We start from the raw sequence: 22,565 nt of genomic DNA on the forward strand, positions 1-22,565 counted from the left end.
AACAACTTATATATGCAACAAATTTTTGTGGTTCTATAAGCTCAAAATCCGGTGTAAGGCGACTTTTGTGTAATGAAAAAAATCTCATATTTATTCCATGACTAATAAATAGACAAAGACTGAAGGGAAAAACTAGAAAGATGCTTAGGGATGCTAAATTAATGACAATTTTAAATGGTTAATTTGGAATTTAGATGCTCACTTAGTTTCGTGTTTGGGGTTAAGAGGGAGAGGATCAATGATGTTTATATTGTGCAAATAGAGTGGGTGAAATAGTACTTGCTAGGAAATGTATAAGAAAGTCAAGATTGATTCTTCATTTGGATCTTGTTAATGTATTGTTTAATAGAGAGGGGTGGTGAGTATCTTTTCTCTTCATTCATCATAAATACATATGAAAGATCTCCCCATAATTCTTGTTTATAATACATTAAATTTGAAAGCTCTAAAAATGGTGAAACCTTTGTGTAAGGTTCTATTTTTAGAAAATTAATATTTGCTCTTTAAAGTTGAAAATGGTGTATCTTCCATTAGAAACATGTTTGTCTTCAAATTATAAAGTGTGAACATGGGAAGACTTCAATCCACTTTTGCTAGCATAGATTTTTAATGGTTAGTTGTAAGGTGATTTTGCTGGGCTTTAAAATTTAGAGCATTCTTAAAGTAATTATTTTCGATTTGACATAATCTTGAAAGAAATATAAAATTTTTAGTGGTTTGATTTTTTGGTCGTGTCGATGGTTAAGAATGGGCTTAATAATAATATTCTTGACGATTTTGGTGAATGATATTCATGTGGGATTGATTTTCTTTTTCAACTTTGGTGTGATTTTTTTTTTTCAGTTCTTGATTTGTAATATACTAATATGTAATAATTCATTCAGATGGAGGTGTACAGTACATGATGAGCACTTTGTCATTGGCTGTCTCTTGTGAAGATTCTGTGTCGAGAATGAGTGGATGAATGTATTTCATTTATGTGTATGTTTGTCTAGTCATTTTGTGACTTCGATAGACAAACTCTTGAATTTCTTGTACGATAAATTAAAGTTTTGAGTTCAAATAGATTTATTTGCCAGTTTTATGGCTGTGGTGAGATGGTAAACAATTGTTAGAGTGAGTGTGTTTGTGATCAAATTCAAAGCATTTTCTAGTCCATAACTTGGTCTTCGATGATAATAAACAGGAATTTAGCTTGAGAATTTTGTGATACGGGTGGTGAAATAAGTAAAAATAACAGCTATAACAAAGCCTTAACCTCAACTCTATGAGTCAGCTACATGAATTAAAAGAAATTAGCATGAGAAATCGTAACAATTAAAAATTATTTAGCCTATCTAATACTAATAATAAAATCTTATACCGATCTATAACTATTAATATCAATTCCAATGATTATATACATATATTCTCGTTGAATTATTTCATCAAGTGCCAATTATTCATTTCATTGTTCGCTCTTGTGATATTCCCCATCTTTACCGTATATCTTCCTCTTTAAGCTCCTCAAGTTGCGATCTTCTATGCTTCTAATTAGTGAAGAAAGCCAATATATAAAATATAGATGAATACAACGAAAGTGTGCTATAGCTTTGGGTCTCGGATTTGGAGCTATTTGATGACTGATGTATATATATTATAGCGATGGTCTTTATAGCCATTGGCTCACTTTCAATTTTGTTTTCCCGATCCCAATATAAGGTAACTTGAAAATATAATTTTTCGTAATTTTCTCACTGAATTATGTCTCTCCAGGAAGTCATTCGTAGACTTCTCTTGTGCTTGGATGATTCACACAAGAAAATATGCACTGCAGTTAGCATGGTTGTTGCTTCAATAGCATACTATGATTGGCCAGAACATTGGCCCGAATTGTTGCCTTTCTTGATGAAGTTGATTAATGATCAAACTAATATGAATGGAGGTAAGTTTTGGGTTCTTGAATTTTACTTGGAAATGTATTTGTTTTATAAGATTCATTGTTTTTAGTTAGTAACCTTTGCTTTATGTGTTTCATTGTATCATTTTGAATTATACCTCATTTTGTGAAATTAAGCTTAATAAATGATGTTGCAAAGTTGCTTGCCAATTAGTGGCTTTTGTCCCTTCTGCATTTAGATGATTGAATATGATTCACACATGAAATTTTATGTTTTATTTTTAAATGTATTGTTATGCTTTGAAAAGTAAACTTAATGCTAAGTTGATGCATTTGATATCCAGTGCATCGCTTTGCTAAAACTTATATGTTGTAGTTATGACTGAATTATTGTGGTCTATTAAACCTTTTGTTTTAATGTGGCATTGTCTTGTGATGGGATAAAATTTTAACTCTTGGTTGACTTTATGCAGTGCATGGTGCATTAAGGTGTTTGGCCCTTCTTGCTTGGGATATAGATGATAAAGTTGTACCCTCTTTGGTGCCTATCTTGTTTCCTTGCTTGCTTTCAATTGTCTCATCTCCTCAGGTGTGAACCAATTAAGATTTCATTGTTTCGTTTTGAATATACATGTGATTGTGATAGAAATTTGACTTTATTTTCCTTTCCAAAGTGAATTGCACTTGAAAATGAGTCATTGTGGTTATTGTTGCTTTACAAAATTGAGTTGAATTCAATATGCACTTGTTGACTTGTCAGAAAAATAACATTATGTTTAACTTAATACATATGCCTAAATGTCGGACTAGCATGTTTAGTTCTTATAAAATTTTGATATTAGTATAGGCCATCGTATTAACCACAAATTTTATTTTGCTACCGTTACTATGACATAAACTGTATTTTGGCACTATGCTTGTTATTCTGCATAATGTTTGGATCAATGTGTTATTGTTTATTATTTACGCATTTAGCCAATATTGTAACCTTTTTTAGTTGACCGTTGGTTCTGATATTCATGCTCAAAATGTTTTGTTCTTAATTGCTTTGATGTTATTACAAATGGTTTGATAAACTATTCGTTGATGGAGTGGTAGTATTACTAATTAGTTCTCTCACTATAGTATGATTTTATCTAAAAAAGATTCTATTGGATTGTAGCTAAACATTATGCATGGATATCGAAGATTAAACTTGCTCTGAACATTGAAGAACAAAGGTAATCGTAAAGAGTCTAGGTAATTGTAAAGAGTCTACTTCTAAATTCTACTAAGCCACTAGGTTTCTCTTCCCTCTGCACACTGCAAAAAAACATACACATTACGTCTTTACATAATATATGATACTCCTCCCCATAAAATTACCCTATCCTTTCAAGTCCATGGAAAAAATTTGCTAACTACAAATAAAGATACCGAAGCTTTTAATTCCAAACGATTGGTATTGGTTACATGATCTTATAAATCAATTTCAATGGTTGTCCACTAGATGCCAAGATCGTTGAAAATGCCAATAAGACTAGACAAGGGGGCTAAATGGATTTCAAAAGAGATCTTCCCCGGTATTCATTAAAGGAATTAATAGTTTGGAGATGATGACTTTGGTCACACACCTTGCAAATGCCCGAATGCATCACGTGTGTTATTTGGATATGGTTTTGGATGTTAGACACTGGAACATATTCACAACTATTTATGAAGACTTTACTGTTCTTTTTTCTCTATGTTGGAGCGTCAAGTAAAAATAAGCATTTGGCAGATTAGCATCAGGAAGTTAGGATCTACTTGTCCTAGACATTTTTAAATTGTTCTTGAGGCTCAAATTTATCTATAATTTTATCATTTTGAAGAGTAGAGCATTCTGGATAAATGAAAATGTTCAGAAAAAGACTATCATCATTTTCAAATTTGATTGAGAAAGTGAAACCCAATCAATGGCTACTTCAAAACTCTAAATCAGAAATTATGGCTTCCCCACTGAGGAGCTACAACTGATTAGACTAACTAGCTAAGTAATTAATATAGGGTTTAAACGTTCAGGAGTAAATGTGCTTGAATGTTGTTGGGACATAACACATAGTGTTTTTCAGCAAGGTTGATTGCTTTGCTTGATTTCAAATCTGCAAGTTTTTTTTGTAGAACTTCCAGCTTGTCTATCCTCATAAATGCCTGTATTTATATGAACATAATATATGTACCAAGTGAAAGTGCAAAAGAAAATCCATTTTGTAGTGGTGGAACTTATGACTCTTCCACATAGCCATAAAACAAACTTAATTTTCTCTCTGTGCAAGTATTCTTTTTCACCGTTGTATTCATTTCTTCACTAAGTGGTTCTTGAGATGATTGTTGTGGACTCTTGTCTGATTATATTCGTGATTTGTTGTTATATTTGATAGTTCCAGTAGTTATATGAGCTGTTGATGTTTTGAATAAAGTCAATATGATAACAAATGTCAAATAACAATCATTTGTTTTTGATTTTATTTATTCAGTGTTTGACACTGTATACGAATCTGTTTCACTCATGTCTGTGTTTTGTTTAGATATATGACAAATCTTTGCGCACAAAGGCCCTGTCAATAGTCTACTCTTGTACGTCTATGCTGGGTACAATGAGTGGTGCGTATAAGGTATTGATTAATGTTTTGTAGAACCATATCTCAGATTTTGGGCCTAATCCCTAATGCACATGGTATGACATATAATGACTTTAATCTCAGGTAGAGACTACTAATCTGATATCACCAATGCTTCAACAATGGATGCATCAGTTTTCAGCTGTATTAAATCATCCAGTGCAATCAGAAGACCCTGGTGACTGGAGCATAAGAATGGAGGTATTTTCAGTTCAGCCATTGATACTCGTTATGTATTTTCTGTAAGTTTGTGTTTTCAGTTGCAGGTGCTTATGTTTAGGTGTGTAGTGAGGAAGGATGACATGGGGTTTGGGATGCCTTATCCAAGTGAAACAGGAAATCCTGAACTCCTCAATTGTTTTTTGCTATTTTAATAATCTTATTTACAGCTGTTTTGTCAACCTTCAGGTTTTGAAGTGTTTGAATCAATTTGTTCAAAATTTTCCAGGTGCTATTGAAACAGAGTTCATGGGTGAGTGATGATTCCTTACAATTTTTGTGTTTCGTACTCCCATCCTTTTATTTAATTATTTTGTGTTCCTGGATTCTAGCTATTGTAGGACCTCTGTGGCACACATTTGTGACAACTTTAAAAGTATATGAGCAGTCATCAGTTGAAGGTTCTCTAGACTCCTTTGAAGGACGATATGACTCTGATGGAGCAGAGAGAAGTTTGGAGTCCTTTGTCATGCAGGTGCAACATTTTCTTTTTGTTTCTATCAATATAGTATTGCTATAAATGAACCAAAATTAAGTTAGAGAAGTTTGGACACATGGGAGAACATTGAGGTCTTTCTAATTTCTATTGATCAAATGAAATGCAAAAAGCACTCCTTGCTAGAAATCACAGCACCTTGGTGAAATCTTAAATTTCCAACAGTGCATACCTCATCTATTATTTGATTAGCATAGATAAGGCATAGGGTTAAAGCTCATTGCCTATTATGAGGAAGTTGTCAAGTCTTCCTTAATTAGATCAAAAGTCTTTCATTTTAACTGAAGTGGTTTCTATGATATAGTAAAGTGTTACATAGTAGCTAAAACTTGGAAATTAGATGGGTTACTCGAGCTTGGTAACTTCTAGAATGACAAATGGGTGTTGTCTTTGGCAACAGAAGGCCAAAAATTAATCTTCTATAAAGCGACTTGTGTAGAGAACTAGAAGGATAGCAGCGGTGGTTGATCAATATAAATGTTCAGACTTCAGAGCAGTTTGTCACTTTGTTGAGATCAACCCCTTGTCTTGGTATCTTGTGGTGTTCAGGGGCCTTGTCACCATGATTTTTTAAGTGCACATACTGTTACTCCAACACTCCTACTCACCTCATGTGTTCCATGTTGGATTTCCAGATACATCCTCGCTGGGATCACAGAGTAAAAATGTTATAATGGTCACGATTGCAGTAATTAAACGTTGATGCGATTACAGGAGTGATGTGCTTTATTATAACGCCTAAATATTGGTCGAAATCATAAGATTTTCTTTGATCATACGACCAAAAATGTGATTCTTTATACTTTTACGACACGGAAATATCGGTTTGCTGTTTTTAAATAACCTTTACAACGTGGCCGACGCGACGCGATGCGGCCTTGTTTTTACTCTATGAATGGGATACTTAAAATAGGCTGAGAAAAGAAGCTTTTGGTTGTAATGTTGCATGTCAAATCATCCGATCCTTACTCTTTACTGACACTAGACTTACGAATCTGAGTAGCATTGGGTACGCAAACTACACATAACAATGAGCACCATATACTTGTTTGATGAGCAATCACTAGCTTTTTTAAGTCCATTATTTCTTAAACTGCATCTTTCCTTATATAAGTATTAAGGACCAATTATTTATTCATTTGGAAGGATTTGGCATTGTTATTGTTTGTATTGTCTAATATTTTAATTCAAGTTAAATCATACCATACTAGATGCAAGAAACTAGATCTATTGGTATGTTAGCTGGTACGTGGTCAAATCTAGCTACTTCCTATACAACTTTCTAAGTAGATTTACCTAGTCTAGAGATATTAAACATGTAGCGAATGGAAAAAAAGTAAAATAGATGAACAATGCAGCTTAAAGCCTACAAACTTTTGTTAGAAGTTCTAGAGATATCAATCATGTAGAGAAAGAATATGGCTAAAGCGAGCTGATTCCTATACAACTTCCAAGTAGATTTTCCAATCCAAGAAGCTTTCATTAAAGAAAAATAAAGTTTAAGTGTAAATATCAATAGTAAATGACTTAAAATGGAAAGTGGAAATGTCAATAGGAAACAAAGGGAGGATTGCAAAGGCCTATAGAGGGAAGATTAGGTAGCTAAAGAAGTTTACCAAATGAAAAGCAGGCTCTGTTAAATTAATGTACTCATGTACAATGAGATAAGTAATAAATTTTATCAGGTATTGGTTATTATCATTCTTACATCCTTAGAAGTAATGGTTAAGTCTTTCAAATTTTATATTTCAGCGTGTTACAGATGTGTGATGCTTTTTATAAGTAGTGCTCTCTTATCTGGTGTAGTTGTCAATTTGTTTGTGCATTGGTATGCTATCTTGTTTCTTATCTGTTTTTGGTAGGACCAATTTCTGACTAATGCATAAATTGTTTGCAGTTGTTTGAGTTCCTGCTAACAGTTGTTGGCAGTTTGAGATTTGTGAAGGTATATATAGCAGTAATTTTACCAGATTCTGGCTTTAACTTTTTATTTATTTCCTTGTTATGAAGACCTCATAATGTATCCCGCCTATTTAGGTTGTTGCAAATTACTTGCAAGAGCTGGTTTATTATACATTTGGATTCATGCAAATTACAGAACAGCAGGTGCCAGTTTATTCTTCTGCTTTTTGTCTTAAATTTTTGTATTACCAATGCCATTGTTTTACTTAACGTTTCTCCATATGAGGACCTTTTCCTCAATGTAAAATGGGGTAAATTTGTGAGTGTAGCTGTTTTAATAAGTGTTTGTTGTGGGATTGAATCACTTAGCTTTGTGGGATATGGTAGCTGTTTTTTTAATTCTTATTTAGTGGGACTAATTCTTAGAAACTGGTTTAATCTCTAAATTTTTTCACTATTTAGAGGATTGTAGGTTTGGATTGTTGCTCTCTATGTTTACTTCAGATTGTAAAATACTCTAAGTATCTTTTTATAAGAAAAAGGAAAATGTTTGTGACTATTAGATGATTCTCACTTGCATCTTTTATACTCCCTTCTATATAGCTTATATATCACGTTTAGTTTTGCACACCTGCGAGTTGCCAATGCACTAATTTCATCCTAAATATCTTTACTTGTACATAATTAAAGTTTATAAAAGTTCCCACTTGAGTATGTTTTAACTTATAGATTAAGAATAAATTGGAAATTGCGAGTGATCAATGAATAGAGTCAAAAAAAATTATGGGACACCTAAGCTGAATAAGAGGGAGTATTGAGTTTGAACTTTGATGGTTCATTTATCGAATAAGTGTGGATTTGATGCTCCCAATGTTTGCTTTTGTACGCAATCTCTTTCTAATTTGGCTAATTTGTAGATAAATGCTTGGTCCCTGGATGCAAATCAATATATATCTGACGAGGACGACAACGAGTGCAACTGCCGTGTTTCTGGTATGTAGGTTATAAAATGAGAATTTGGTATATTGGATTTTGGAAGTCCCTATGCAAGCTTCATTTTTTGTAGCTTTAAAAAATTATGTCGTCTTTTTTGACTGCTAGTGTTGCAAAATTGTGATTGATGTGGTTGCAAATGAGTAGCAGATGGTAAGTTGGAGACCTGGAGCAAAAGCTTTGCGCAATTTGTTGTAAATTTGACTTAGGGTATGTTTGGATTGGGCCATTTCATTTGAATTGATGGAATTGGCCCAATTCCATTGTTTGGCTAAGCTGAAAAATTGAAATTGAAATTGGCCCAATTCCAACACAATTCCAACCCAAGTAAAAAACAAACTCTTCATTTCCAACCCATACCTTCCCTAATTTCAATTCCTATTCAGCCCAAATATTTTTTATTTTTTTATATTAAATATATATTAAAATTGCTTACCTTGGGAAATATTTTGACACTTTGGCTATTATGTAAGCTTTTCATATTTTTTTAGCTTTTCATTTCAATTTTTTTTTTAAAAAGGTTCAAAATGGGCCCATTTAAGCATTTGGGTCGACCAGTCTAAAAAACTACAAATGACAGTGAATGGGATAGTGAATTGGACTTCATGTCCACCAACAAGAATCAGCCATAAATCCCTTGGGAGTAATAAGGTTTTAGAGGAGTAATAGCCAGTTACCATTTACTTCACAAATTTTTGTGATAGACGGTCTCTCTGATTGATGTATTAAATATATGGACTAAATAACCGAACTAATACAAATTAAAGTAAAAGTAAAAATGTGAACTTCTTGTTTTGAGGTCGCTTCTTTGAAAAACGGTCTCTTATAAGAGTAGTTGTTTACTCTGGTAAAACAACTACTTTTGCTTAACAGGTAGCAATGGGCCCGTTTGATCAACGATAATAATTAGCACAAATTCTTGTGAGAGGCGGTCTCTTTGAGAGACCATCTCTAATTGGGCCAACCCATTATATATTTTTTAAAATATTGTAAATAGGCATTAGAAATAATGTAAGTAAACATTTAAGATATTAAAAGTAGGCATTAAGGATATGGTAAGTAAGCATTAAGAATAATATAAGTAGACATTAATTTTTAATGGGCTGGGCTTAAAATATGTCTCTCAAAGAGACGGTCTCTCAAGAGACTAACTGAATAATTAGTGGCAATGAAAATAATTTTGTAGTGTAAATTTTCATGATATGTATCATGTCATTTCTATGATAATGAACGTTTAATCATTAAAAATTTAAATTTAATATTTTTGGTTGAATGTAATTACAAGGTTATCCAAACAATGCTATAGAATTTAAATTTGGGAATTCAATTCCAATATTTTCTAAATAACTATGTGGATTTGAAATGTAGGAATTTAATTTTTTAATTTCCAAACGAGATTGAGGAATTGGATTTGGAATTTAAATTCATGATTTCAATTTCTTGAATTGAATTACAAAAATTCAAATGAAATTCGTGTTTCCAAACGTTACCTTATGTAATTTGTAAATTTGTGGAATCATTTGAGCATTGTACTGTTTCTGACCATCTGCTTTTTGGATGTTGTGCTCACTGGAACAACTGCGTGGAAATCTTGCTGAAATAAGCCCAACAAGTATGAGATGTCTGTATTAGTTATGCCAGCTTCTTACAAGTCACCCACTGCCAACTACTTAGGTGAAATGAGGACTCCCAATTACTGGAACGAGAGAACACCCTCGGAAAAACCAATGTAACTGCAAATGCTTTCCATGACAATTTTGTCAACCTTAGAGAAGCATATAGTTGTCTTATCCTTGTTAGGACAAAGACCAGAAAAGAAAACAATTGAAGCCCCTGCAATGGCAATGCCTAACCAATCTCTCCTCCCCCTTACAAATAAGGAGGAGGTCATCTGCATAACAAAGATGTTCAAGGGACAAAAATGCACATCTTGAATGGAAATGAAATACATAGAGGAGGATCCTTGTCAAATACTCCATACACGTAACAACAAGAAGAGTGAACATGGGATCCCCTTCTCTCAATCCCGTTTTGGCATCAACTGGTTTGAAAGGATTGCCATTGAACTCTTGTAGCACAATTTGTGGTGAATGGTGATGGTGACACAATTTACAGGGGAGTTCAAGACTAAAAATACATCTTTTAGAAAGACCCAATCTATAGTATCATAAATGTTTCTTAGGTCTGCCTTGGTAATTCAACTAGGAGGGCAATTGGACCTCTTATCACTCTTCATGATATCACGACAAAGGAGACTGTTATGGAGAATGCTCTTATCCTTGTTTTGGAAAATAAGACTGTCTAGCACTAGCAACATCTAAAGCTTATTATAAATTAACTTCGTTCTGCATTTACAGGTCAAACCTAAATAGACAATTGGTTTATGGGGTTTAGGGCATCTTATTTTAAGGATTAGAGTAATATTGTTGCATTCCAAACTCTTGGCAGCTTACCATTTTTGAAAAAATCTTGAATACATGAACAGAATCCTTACCAACAATGTGCTAAGAAGCTTTAATGAAGGCACTAGAATACCCATCTAATCTTGGAGCTTTGCATTCAGGAATAGGCCATAAAGCAACTCTTGTTTTATTTGCAGTAGTAAACTGCAAGATTCAATACGACCTTCTATCGCACCTCAGGGACCGTATGCCCATGTTTATAATGGTCTCACTACAACCACCCTCTCCTCCATTGCAAACCAAAGGGTTACAATTTACATCATAGTACTCAATAGAAACCTTTAATAGTCATGATTGTGGTAACGGATGCATGATGCAGTATTCGTTAAGCCAAATATTAGCCAAAAGCATGAGATGTCACTCAAAAGAGCCCAAAATGCATTTCTTAACACCCTTTACAATACGGAAAATATCGGTTTGATTTTTTAAACCTTTACAACACGGTCACTGCAATTCGATGCACCCTTGATTTTTTGTACTATGGATGTAACCAAATTAGGGCAGAGGGAGTAATTGTTTTTAGATTATAGCAAAGAGTAACTTTCGATGACCTTATAGCAAAGAGCAATTCAACTTTAGGCGTCAGAATTCAGATACAATAAATTGCTCTAGGCTTTGGTCGTTTGATTTTCTTAATTCTTAATTCGCTTTTATTATGAAAACTTGACTTCTATTTTCATGGGATTATGGATTTTTGAAAATTGGAGTACTATTGAACCACATTGCCTCCTTTGTTCATTATTTTTCCCTTGTGCTTCCATGAGTGCGTATGACTTAAAAAGAACACAAAAGCTTGTGATATAGCTGTGGATAAAAAGAAAACACTAGTGAGTAGATTTTTGATACCAAGTTTATTGGTAAAGAAAAACTGTATTTCCTTTTCTGATGCTGCTTGAAATTTGGAGTCAAGTGTTACCTTCTACAAGTTACTTGTCTACTTTAATGGGTTTTTTGTATAATATACTTTTTGGTAGCTAAAGATCTTGATTGTGTTTGATCTACCATGCTTCATTGAAATGATGACACTCTTTCTTTTCAAGTAAATTTAAATTTGTTTTGGAAAATAAAAAGGTACTTGCATGTAAGCTTGATGTTCAATTAGCTGTCAAATGGGTAATTTTTATATTCCTTTTTACGTACAGGTGTCCTTCTATTAGAAGAGATCATAGGGTCTTGTGGTGAGGATGGACTTTGTGCCATTATAGAAGCTACTAAGAGGCGTTTTATGGAGTCACAACAACAGAAAGCTGAAGGCTTGAGTATTTGGTGGAGGGTAAGTGCCGCAAATGCTACCTTACGTGGGTGTCAATTGGACAATCGTCTCATGACTAATTACAAGTTTTTATCTCTTTTTTTTTGTTTATTGTTGAACCTTTGTCTTGTGCTGAATTCTCTTTATGTAATTCCCTCTTTCTTCTTCCATTTTTCTCTTTTTCTTTTTAGGGTTGGGTAGGAGATTTTTATGGCTTTTGGAAAGAGCCTTTGATCTCTTCCATGTCTGCATTATAAGCCAAAGTTATGAATAGCTCATGAAAATGCTTCTTGTTGGATAGCCAAACTACGCTTCATAACTGCAAACATATCTTTCTACAAGAGGACGCCTACTTAGAAATCATAATCATAATACAAGAAAATGTGGCTTAGATATTCCTCATTACTAAGATGTAGGACATTCACATTACAATATACTCCTATCTAGCCTTTTCTTTTGTATAGAAGACCCACAATTTTGGGGAAGAAAAGAGGGGAGATAGGATTGTTGCTAAGTAGGGGTAGGAGTGGAGGTGGTGATTGTGGTCCTGTCCGTCTTGTGATGAAAATGGACAAGAAACCAATACCTTGCTACCAAACATGCATACCTGATCACTTTAAGTTGTTGTGGTTTAAATGATTTGCTATTATGCAATACATATGATGAGGTCATTTCTTATTGATTATTGCTTAATTTACTGAACTTTACTTCTTTGATTCATTCTTTGGAAGATACGAGAGGCTGTCATTTATGGTATGGCATCTTTATCAGATCAATTGCAAGAGGCAGAGGTTTGAGCACACTTGAGATTTCTTTGTCATGGTTGAAATACGTGCCAAGTTCATATACTGATCTATATGAGGTAATAGGTTTGTGGCCCTGATGGATTTGATATGAAGAAATTTATAGAACTGATCATCATGGAAGATATTGGAGCAGGTATGTAGGCTAGTTAGACTTTTTTTATCTTCATTTTGTTCTTATGACTTGATTATATTTTACTAAGTACAGTCCTTTGGACAGAGGTCCATGATTTTCCTTTTCTCTATGCCCGTGTGTTCTCATCGGTACCAAAGTTCTCATCTATGGTAATGACATGTCTCATTCATTTTGTTTTTTTTTTTTTTTTGTTTCTTTAGCAAGTTTGTCTAGCTACCGGTGTCTTACTCTTATAAATAACTTCCTCTGCAGCTGAGCCCTGGGACCGTTGAGCATTTTCTTTTTGCTTCTCTAAGAGCTATAGGCATGGATGTGTAAGTGAATAAATCCCTCTCTGATTGCAAAGTGTGCAGGATTGGTAAATGATATATTTTGTTTACAGACCACCGCCTGTTAAAGTTGGTTCCTGTCGAGTGCTTTCTCAGCTCTTACCCGATGCAAAAAAAGAAGCCCTTCAGCCTCATATAATGCAGCTATTTTCATCGCTTATTGATCTCCTAAATCAAGTAATGTATTGGTGGGCCTTTTATTTCCTTTTTGTTTCTTATCTATTTTCATGATGCTCTAGCATGCAGTTTTTACATGTTTTCAGGCGTCAGAAGAAAGTTTGCACCTAGTGCTTGAAACTTTACAAGCAGCTGTCAAGTCAGGTAGTCCTTTATATTGATTCTGAAGACAACTTTGCCTTGATCAGAGTTTACACTAGAGCTTGTCTTCGCGATCTTGATGTTTTTTCCAGATGTTGTCATGTCTTCAAATGTTCTTGTGGGCCCAGAATCTGGTTTGGATTTTAAATGTGTATCAAATGTAATCATTTTGTAGGTCATGAAGCATCGTTGACAGTGGAGCCGATCATCTCTCCCATTATTCTTAATAAATGGGCCTCTCATGTTTCTGATCCTTTTATAAGTATAGATGCCATTGAAGTTCTGGAGGTAGTTTTTGGCTTCCTGTTTTGTTTCTGTTTTTGGCTGATGGCTTCGTGCTGTCAATATAATAGAGAAGTCTCAAATGGATGTTTCCACTTGAAACTGAAGAACACGAACATGTCTTAACATGTATGTTTCCCCGCAAAATTACATGGGATACATGTTTCTTTAATGTTTTCATGTCCAATTGAGCTTCCCTATGAATTTGGTTGAAAGATAAGCCTGAAATATCTAAGTTTTGCCACTTATAGGCCACTAAGATCAATATGTAGCTGGACATATGAATTTATTATTTTACATGGGAAATATAGAGAACTGTTGAATCTAATACATGAAAATGTAGTTATGTACTTGTCCAGTTTCAAACATATTTCAGAAATAAGGAATAAAATTGAGTTACAAAACTCGTCAAATCATTTCCAGCATGAAATGTTTCATGAAAAACTAGGAAATTCAGGAAGTAGCTTGCTCGTGTCCTTGTAAATATGTTTCTGTTGCCAATTCGAATAGTTTGAGTCATAAAATTTTAGTTGTAGAAACTTGGATTCGTATTAAAATAGATAGACTTATGAAGTTGTATTTGAGAGTGCAAAATCACAGTTTCAGTCATGACCACAAAACTTTTGCATTTGATCCAGATGGTTTAATGGATGTCTCGGCCTATATATTAGTTTTGGTAAGCTCAAAAACCTTTCAATACAATCGCACTGACGTGATGCGGGGGATATTTTGCACTATGATGCTTTTAACTAATACACAATTTATGGTTAGGGAAACGTATTGAATACTTGGAGGGGAGAAGCCATAACAGTCAATGAAAAAGAAGACTGGGAACATATTGTCTTATTAATCCCATCAAGAAGTTGGAATGTGAGGGAAGCCAGAGAACAATGAGTTACAAGGAAGCGCCATTGATGGAGGCATGAAGCCTTTGGCGAAGATGAGTAATGGGGAGTTTTGTTTAACTTGAGTAGCGCTTACCATCTTACTTGTCTTTAAATCTGAAGCATGAAAAAGTTAAAAGAGTGTTGTGGTGAACTAGCTAAGAGATTATTAGACATGCAGCTAGGGTGTATAAAGGAGTTGCTTTGGGGTAGCTTTTAAGTACTTGAAAATTGTGAATCTCACTTAGATCCAATTCTTGGTCTCTAGTTCCTTAAACCCAATAATCTTTACTCATTTAACATCATATCTTAGAGATGTGTTCCACCGCTTTCGGGTGGCGACTTTGCATACTTGACCCTATAACCAAGGTTTTGGAGGCGAAGGGTATAGCCCTTGCTCATTTGAACCACATTTGTGTAGTGTGGTGCGTCACTTTTTGGTGAAGATCTAGAAACACTTGTATACATTTCACTATACCCAGGTCTGGGAAGTGCGCCTGACATAGAGCTATAGCTTTTAATTCCGTGCAAGGAGCATATCTAAGTGAGCTTTGAGCGCGATACTTCTGGCCTTTCTAAGGATTGGATTGTCTTGTATTTTGTGCCACAGAAATATTCATCTTAAGATCAAATGATCACCTAGCTTGCTATACAAGCTTCGGTGAAATGTTGCTTGATGATATGCAAATCACCGACTGATCATTTATGAGTAAACAAACCTTATCATTGTAAGTCATCATGTTTGATGGATCTTGGAAAGTGGATTGGCTTTGATCTTTTTTTATATACATTTTATTGAACTATTCAGAGTTCCTGAGCAATTTCCTTTTTATTCCCATCAGGCAATTAAAAATGCTCCAGGCTGCATTCAACCATTAGTTTCTCGTGTATTACCCTATATTGGACCAATTCTTAGCCAGGTATGTCTTGTAGCCTTAAGACTTCTTTTTACTCAATTAAGCTAAAACATTACAGTTATTGTGTTCATGATTTGTACTTTGGCTGTGTATGTAGCCTAAGCAGCAGCCTGAGGGATTAGTTGCAGGTTCACTGGATTTGGTGACTATGCTTTTAAAGGTGGGTTCTCTTGTTTGAGACTTTACATTCATTCCTTATTTCAACTCATGACCTTATGTCCCATGTTTTTGACAGAATGCTCCTGGTCCTGTAATCAAAGCATTGTATGATGTTTGTTTTAACCCTATAATACAAATAGTGCTCCAGACCGACGATTACAGTGAAATGCAGGTTAGAAATCGTGATAGTATGTTGAATCTCATGTTTAGCCTCTGTAATTGGCATTCACTACTGTCTTTTTCTATCTTCTTGATCAGAATGCTACAGAATGCTTGGCTGCTTTTGTATGTGGGGGAAAGAGTGACCTTCTTACTTGGGGTGGTGATCCTGGATTTACAATGAGAAGCTTACTAGATGCTCTTTCAAGGTACTTAATCATTTTTCCTGGTGGTGATTGCTCTTTGTTTGCTAGATAACTGCCTGTCGGATTCTGGCTATGGTTTTCTTTCTGAATAAGATCCTTTGAATATTCCTGAATCCTGCATTTCTTGATACTTTCAACGATTTGAGTTTTGTGCTTTTCGATGGTAACTTTGACAACACATTTTATTGATATATTAAAAGAAGCTTATAGTGTAAGATGTTAGATTTTGTCGCGATATATATTTCCACATATCAACTTTTAATAGTTTTCATTAGCACATTATTTGAGATCTTAATGCTCAAAGTTGTGCATTGACAAGCATGAAAAATTAAAATGTTGAACTTTTTCTCAATAACCCCAGATTCCCAGTGTACATCCCAGAAAAAATATTTCCTAATAGCTCCACAGACACAGTCCGCATAAGATTGGTTTTTTGTTGTAAAGAAAATAGGAGGAACAGGAAATATAGTCCTTTAATTACATCAAACAACCCTTTTGAAGAAAAGGAAGCCATTCCTTCTTGCTAATACACAAACTACCTTGACTGTACAATCTAATAATGATCATTCTCAGGAATCCGATACTATACAGACAGATGGTTCATCAACCTTATGCTGCTGGAGTCATGATGGTGATTCTTGGCGTCGATTGAAGTGAAAAAATATTTTTTTGTTGTGAGGGTGAACTGTTAATCTGTTATACAAAAATCTCTTGCTGTTTGCTGTTGCAAACTGCGTTGGAATTTTAGGAAAGTGAAGAATAAATTGTCAATGGTTCTCTAGTCTGAAAATCATCAAAAAAGAATTATCATACTACAGACTTTTTGTAGTATTTTAGCATTTTGTCTTCTGCTATGTTGGAGCTTTTATCTATTCCCATTGAGTTATAGCCATAATCATTTGTTTGACAAAGTTTTTTCTGAACATATTTCTGTTTGTGAGCAAATGTTCTGTTGTTGAATTGTCCATGCAGGCTTTTGGACCCCGATCTGGAAAGCTCGGGATCCTTTTTTGTTGGGAATTACATTTTGCAACTTATCTTGAATCTTCCTTCAGAAATGGGACAACATATTCAGAACTTAGTATCTGCACTTGTGAGGCGTATGCAATCTTGTGAAATAGCTGGACTGAGAAACTCATTGCTACTGGTTTTTGCTAGACTGGTATTAATATAATTTTTCTATAAGTAGAAAAGCTCATCTTCGTTCTCTCTCTCTCTCTCTCTCTCTCTCTCTCTCTCTGTTCACTTCAATTTTTTTAAAATAAAAAAGCCTTAACAAAGTTCCTAGGTTGATATTACTCGTGTTTTTATGGTATCAAATTTGTTATTACATATTAAATAAAAATGGACTAATTTTTGATGTAGCCAAAGATTCTTTGGGTTTAAATAGTAATGGACTAAATAAAAATGACATATTAAATCATTACCGCATTAATCTATGTAAAGTTGTAATGATGTTTCAAATTCGTTGGTCAATTTGAAACAACCTCTTTGTTATTACAAGGGTAAGGTTATATACATCCGATACCCCCCACCAAAACCTTATCTAGGAAAAAGCCACTTGGCATTGGGGTAATGGTATGTTCTTGTAATTACATTTCCTGGTAAATATGGGCAATTTCAAGTATAGATGAACTTTACTTTTGTTGAACATATTTGATGCTGAGTCCCATATATTGTGTACAGGTTCATATGAGTACCCCAAATATTGGCCAGTTTATTGATTTGTTGGTCTCCATACCCGTGGATGGTTACAGCAATTCCTTTGCTTACGTAATGTCTGCATGGGTCAAGCAGCAAGGTTGGTACTCATTAAAGCTTTTACTAAATTGGCATAGGATTATAGAGTAACATTTCTTGTTTTTTTTAGACATTAAAGGATTCCTGACCTAACTGTTGGATGATGACGGGTACGATGAGAGCTTGGTGTTGGGTTATCCAAGATTTTAGAATCGGTATATTTTTTCGTGTTTTCTCTGGGTGGGATTTTGATAGTGTGCTTTGTAGATCTAAAAGTAGCAATCAATGATCAACTGACCAACATAACAACAATTTGTATCCATCAATAGATGTTATTCTCCATGTGATTGACGCTCCCTCTTCACCCAAATGTCCTCTTCGCATTAGTCTCTCATATGTTTGAAAACCTATAGCCATCAAAATTCTTCAACTCAAGTACAATACATTTGAAGTTAAGTATTTGTCCACCAATCTCTTATTTTATTGCTTTGCTTTTTGGAGCTTCTCTAAAGCTTTAATTTCAAGAGACAAGATCGACTGGACGGACGTGGCTAAGTTTTGTGGTTGTCACCTACTTGCCAACCTTCCCTCGCTGGGTTTGCAACCAGCAATCAGTGGTAAAAGAACTCCCAGAAGCAACTTACAGGCAGAACTAACTTATTGCTCTTACATCAAAATATAAATGTGTAATATTAATATATGCACTTGTAAGTTGTAACTGGCAGAACTATTAATATATGCTCTTACATCAAAATATAAAAGAACTCCCAGAAGCAACTTACAGGCAGAACTCTTGGCTTATCCACCTTGCCGATTAGTACAATTTTACCTTTCAATTTGTCCAAAAGAAACTGCCCCGCTAGTGCTCTTTTTCCTACCCTTTTGGACCCAAACGTACATACATAACCTGTTCGACTCATTTTACACCTCACTCTACAATTTATAGTAGTTTTCGCCCCCATGATCTATAATCTATAACATGGGTTGTATTATCCGTAAGGAATGAGTGGATTGTCGATGTTCACACCATGATTAACAGAAGGAGGAGCTGTCGTTAAAGTGATGTAGTTAAATACATCTATAGCTATTATAGATGTCATTTTCATGGGACGTATGAAGAGTATTAATTAGCCAATTGACAGTATCAAAATTCACAAATTCGATTTCTATGGTAAAACACTAGTGTCTATCCGTAATGTATCCTGCCTTTTAGCTGGATATGGACAGGACTTCTGAAAACTTTCTAGGCACCTCAGTGAAGGCTATTGAATTGACAGTTAAAGTAGTCATGTTATATGCAGGCACATATTTCTGTACGGTGCATCTATTTTTGCAGTGCCGTGAGACGCTGATCCATTGTCCAGCTGTGATGTACTCCTCAGTCCCTGTCATTTTGCTCCATACAGAAATGACACGGAGATTAAGAAGTTGATTATAGTGGATTAAAGTGGTGGGATCATTTGGAAATAAGAGAGAAAATAGACTAAAAGTAGAGGGATCATGTCCGAAAATAGAAATGGGGCAAAATCAATGGCACATACTAAAATAGAAATTGGGGAGTACTTACCTTTATATCTTCTTTAATACCTACACCTGATTTCCTAGGGGTTTATCATCATTCACCTATACATTTTGTTAGTGATCGGTCATTGATTTCCATTTAAAGTTTTAATTCCATTAAATGTGAAATTTATGCAGGTGAGATACAGGGATCATACCAAATTAAAGTTACTACCACTGCTTTGGCTCTCTTGCTGTCTACCAGGCACGTCGAATTGGAAAAAGTTTTTGTTCAAGGTCATCTGATTCAGGTTTGGATACTGGCCCTGGACTCTAGTAGATTGCAAAGCTACTATTGGTTACAGCTGACTATCTATTGTGTGCAGAGCACTGCAGGAATAACTACGCGTTCAAAATCTAAAACAGCTCCAGACCAATGGACTGTTATGCCTCTTAATGCAAAGGTGGTTCTTCTCACTTATTTTATTTATTGTCTCTCCCTTACATACTATTTTGCATTAGAAGTTTAGGTGCTTTTATAAATGTCAGATTGGGTGTGTGTACTGTTTTCAACTTGATGGAAAACTTGGGGAAAGTATGGATTTTAATGTTCAGTATGTATCTGCACCTGGATCTTATAGTCCTTAGCATATTCGTATTGTTTTACATCTCAGGTCTTAATAAAAAATACGGAGCGATTTGATTATTACTATGTTACTATTGAACATGATTATTTTGTACTTTCATATTGAAAACTCCTGATTTAGAGTAGTTGTATACAAGTAGCAGTAGCTTTTTGAAACAATGATGTGACAAGAATATTCAGTAAACTTAAACAAAGAGATCTGGACTGGTTTGATTTGATTTTTCTAGATATTGTGATTTAATCTAAGGTATGATTACTTGAAATGAGGTGGGTGGATAAGTTGTAACAGCCTTGTGTTTAGAAAGAGCAAGCATATGCGCAAATTTCTGTGAGGACTGTGTTGATATCTGGTTCAGGTGGTTTTATGTTGATGCTTGATGTAAGTTACTTGTTAGTGCGAAACCTTATGGGGGCTGATTCTTGTTTAGAAGTTGAACGAAAGGTTTCTCCCATCCTGCTTTGCGAATTCATGTAGTGCAATAAATTATAATTAGTTTCTCCTGTAATACAGCTGAATTTAACTCCAAGAACTTTTTTTTAAAAAAAAATAAATGGCTGCCACATGTACTTGTTAATTTATATAATAACATGAACTATACCGTGTCCTCATCAAAGGTTGCATGAAGGCTCATCTACTCAAGTCCAATATGGGATGATCTGCACTAAACATTTTGTTCTTGTTAAGGTGATTAGTAGCTGATCCTTATTTAACCTGGTCTTTTTTGTGGCTAGATTCTTGGCTTGTTAGCTGAGACACTAATTGAGATTCAAGAACAAGTGACTGAGCATAATGAGGAGGTATTGGTTATCTTATTCAGCTGGTGTATCCTTAATAGTTGAAAAAAGTAACATGGATAAAAAAAAATGACTTTGATTGTTTTTACAGGATAGTGACTGGGAGGAAGTTGACGCTGAAGATGCAGAGGTGCAACAAAGTTTCTTACATGCATCACCTGCTAAATTATCTGGCAAGCCCGATTATGAACATCTTGCTGCAATGGCAAAAGTATTTGAGGTGCTTTTCTCTCAATTTTTTTTCAAATGTTAACTAGTCTATAATTCTGTTTTCTTTCTTTCTTTCATTTTCCTAGGGCAATGGCTTATTGATCGGTTATCAACCTTTCAAATCTAAATTTATAGAACCATAAACCCTAACATTAGCAAATAGAGGGTTTTTTGTCACAAATTTGATCAAGAATAAACATTAATATATTAAAAATAATAAATAAGCAAGCCAGAACTTCACATGTTTGTTCCTAAATTAAATGCAAATCAAATTGGTAGGATTGGTAAATGCAACAATCACTATATTGAATGGGAAATCACATATATCTTTTATCATGCTATTACTCTGTTCTGGCTCAAATCACAATTAATTAATAATCTTAAGACTCCTTCCAAGGTTCACCTATTTCTAATAATCAAATGCTATTAACCCTAAGAGTTCAATTAAATTGATTTCTCTAATTTATTATCTTCTCGTAGTATAATTTTGTTACAATCTTAAAGTTAGAGAAGTAATGTATTGAATAAGTATAGACAACTTAATATTAATTCTTTAGTATGATCAATACTATTAATATAACCTCTAGCATTTAATCTTGCATTCAATCATTTACGATATATGATTATGTCAATCCAACCATGCAAATTAACATATTATTCAAGAACTTCATCTAATTCCCTAACAAAACTAATCTACTCATAAATCATGATTTAAAAATTAATAAACATGATTAAATTAATTTTAAGAAAATAAATAACAATACTATAAGATAGAAATACATATTTACTTGAATTAAATCAAATGAAAACCAATTTAGGTAAAGCAGAGCGAAGAATAAAACACACGAAGAAATAGAACTGAATTTGAATGTGAGATGCTCTCACAAATCACAATTGAAAAATTAAGATCTTAAATATTCAACAATGGTTTCTAGATTTTTACCATGAAAATTGAAATAAAACTCAAAAGATAGATCAGATGGGATGATAAAAGCCTAATTCAACCTAGAGCTTTTATTTATACTAATAAGTAATAACTAAAAAAATAATATAATAAAGTTAAGAGTTTCAAAAAAATAAAAATAACATAAAACGTGCACACTGCCAATGCATTCTAAAACAACTATCATTTCTAGCTCAGAAATCGAAATTGGACACCGTTGGAAAGCTGTTGAAGTCTAGTATCCAACCCATTGGTCTTGCTTCTTTATGATCGTTGTGGACTTGTGGCAAAAGTCATGTCTCATGATTATAAGAGTGAACATGTGTCAAATTGCATGTCAAAAACATTGCATTATGAACAATTTTGAGCCCTTTTGCTTCTGTTCTTTGCCAAACTTTCTCAACCCAACCATAGTCACTCTTCCAAACTTCTTTTGCTTCTCTTCTTTGCCAAGCACCTCGAACCCCACTTAAATTTTGTTACACGCTTCTTCCCTTAACCATATAATAGCCTTCTCAATATTACACCGAAAATCAAAAAAATATAAAAGAACTAAAATAAAGGTTTGTAAAGTACCTTTAACTCAAATCTTCTACAATCAAGAGCATAATTTGATCAAATACCTTAAAAAAAACCACAAAAACTAGTTGCAATAAGCCAAATAGATGCACGAAAACGCACCTATCACTTATATTC

General features: G+C 34.1%; 1 protein-coding gene across 4 annotated transcripts in view; it reads left to right on the top strand.

Moving 5' to 3' along the window:
• LOC130807420 (uncharacterized) overlaps positions 1-22,565 on the top strand; it is a 28,572-nt gene that overhangs the window by 4,935 nt on the left and 1,072 nt on the right. For 2 of the 4 annotated variants that reach the window (XM_057672624.1, XM_057672621.1), the window contains 27 exons: positions 1,756-1,924; positions 2,353-2,468; positions 4,426-4,512; positions 4,603-4,719; positions 4,927-4,990; positions 5,070-5,212; positions 7,131-7,178; positions 7,271-7,339; positions 8,053-8,128; positions 11,733-11,863; positions 12,574-12,633; positions 12,712-12,781; positions 12,866-12,930; positions 13,034-13,095; positions 13,164-13,287; positions 13,374-13,431; positions 13,604-13,716; positions 15,437-15,514; positions 15,609-15,671; positions 15,747-15,842; positions 15,929-16,038; positions 17,008-17,197; positions 17,722-17,836; positions 19,474-19,586; positions 19,662-19,739; positions 20,654-20,719; positions 20,808-20,936. In XM_057672624.1, coding sequence (XP_057528607.1) covers positions 1,756-1,924; positions 2,353-2,468; positions 4,426-4,512; positions 4,603-4,719; positions 4,927-4,990; positions 5,070-5,212; positions 7,131-7,178; positions 7,271-7,339; positions 8,053-8,128; positions 11,733-11,863; positions 12,574-12,633; positions 12,712-12,781; positions 12,866-12,930; positions 13,034-13,095; positions 13,164-13,287; positions 13,374-13,431; positions 13,604-13,716; positions 15,437-15,514; positions 15,609-15,671; positions 15,747-15,842; positions 15,929-16,038; positions 17,008-17,197; positions 17,722-17,836; positions 19,474-19,586; positions 19,662-19,739; positions 20,654-20,719; positions 20,808-20,936 — 2,610 coding nt within the window. Of the gene's footprint in view, positions 1-1,755; positions 1,925-2,352; positions 2,469-3,041; positions 3,100-4,425; positions 4,513-4,602; positions 4,720-4,926; positions 4,991-5,069; positions 5,213-7,130; positions 7,179-7,270; positions 7,340-8,052; positions 8,129-11,732; positions 11,864-12,573; positions 12,634-12,711; positions 12,782-12,865; positions 12,931-13,033; positions 13,096-13,163; positions 13,288-13,373; positions 13,432-13,603; positions 13,717-15,436; positions 15,515-15,608; positions 15,672-15,746; positions 15,843-15,928; positions 16,039-17,007; positions 17,198-17,721; positions 17,837-19,076; positions 19,454-19,473; positions 19,587-19,661; positions 19,740-20,653; positions 20,720-20,807; positions 20,937-22,565 lie in introns of those variants that run through there. The other 2 variants (XM_057672623.1, XM_057672622.1) reach the window with 2 other exon arrangements.

Source organism: Amaranthus tricolor, chromosome 3 (genome assembly GCF_026212465.1).
Source record: "Amaranthus tricolor cultivar Red isolate AtriRed21 chromosome 3, ASM2621246v1, whole genome shotgun sequence".
Classification (NCBI taxonomy): domain Eukaryota; kingdom Viridiplantae; phylum Streptophyta; class Magnoliopsida; order Caryophyllales; family Amaranthaceae; genus Amaranthus; species Amaranthus tricolor.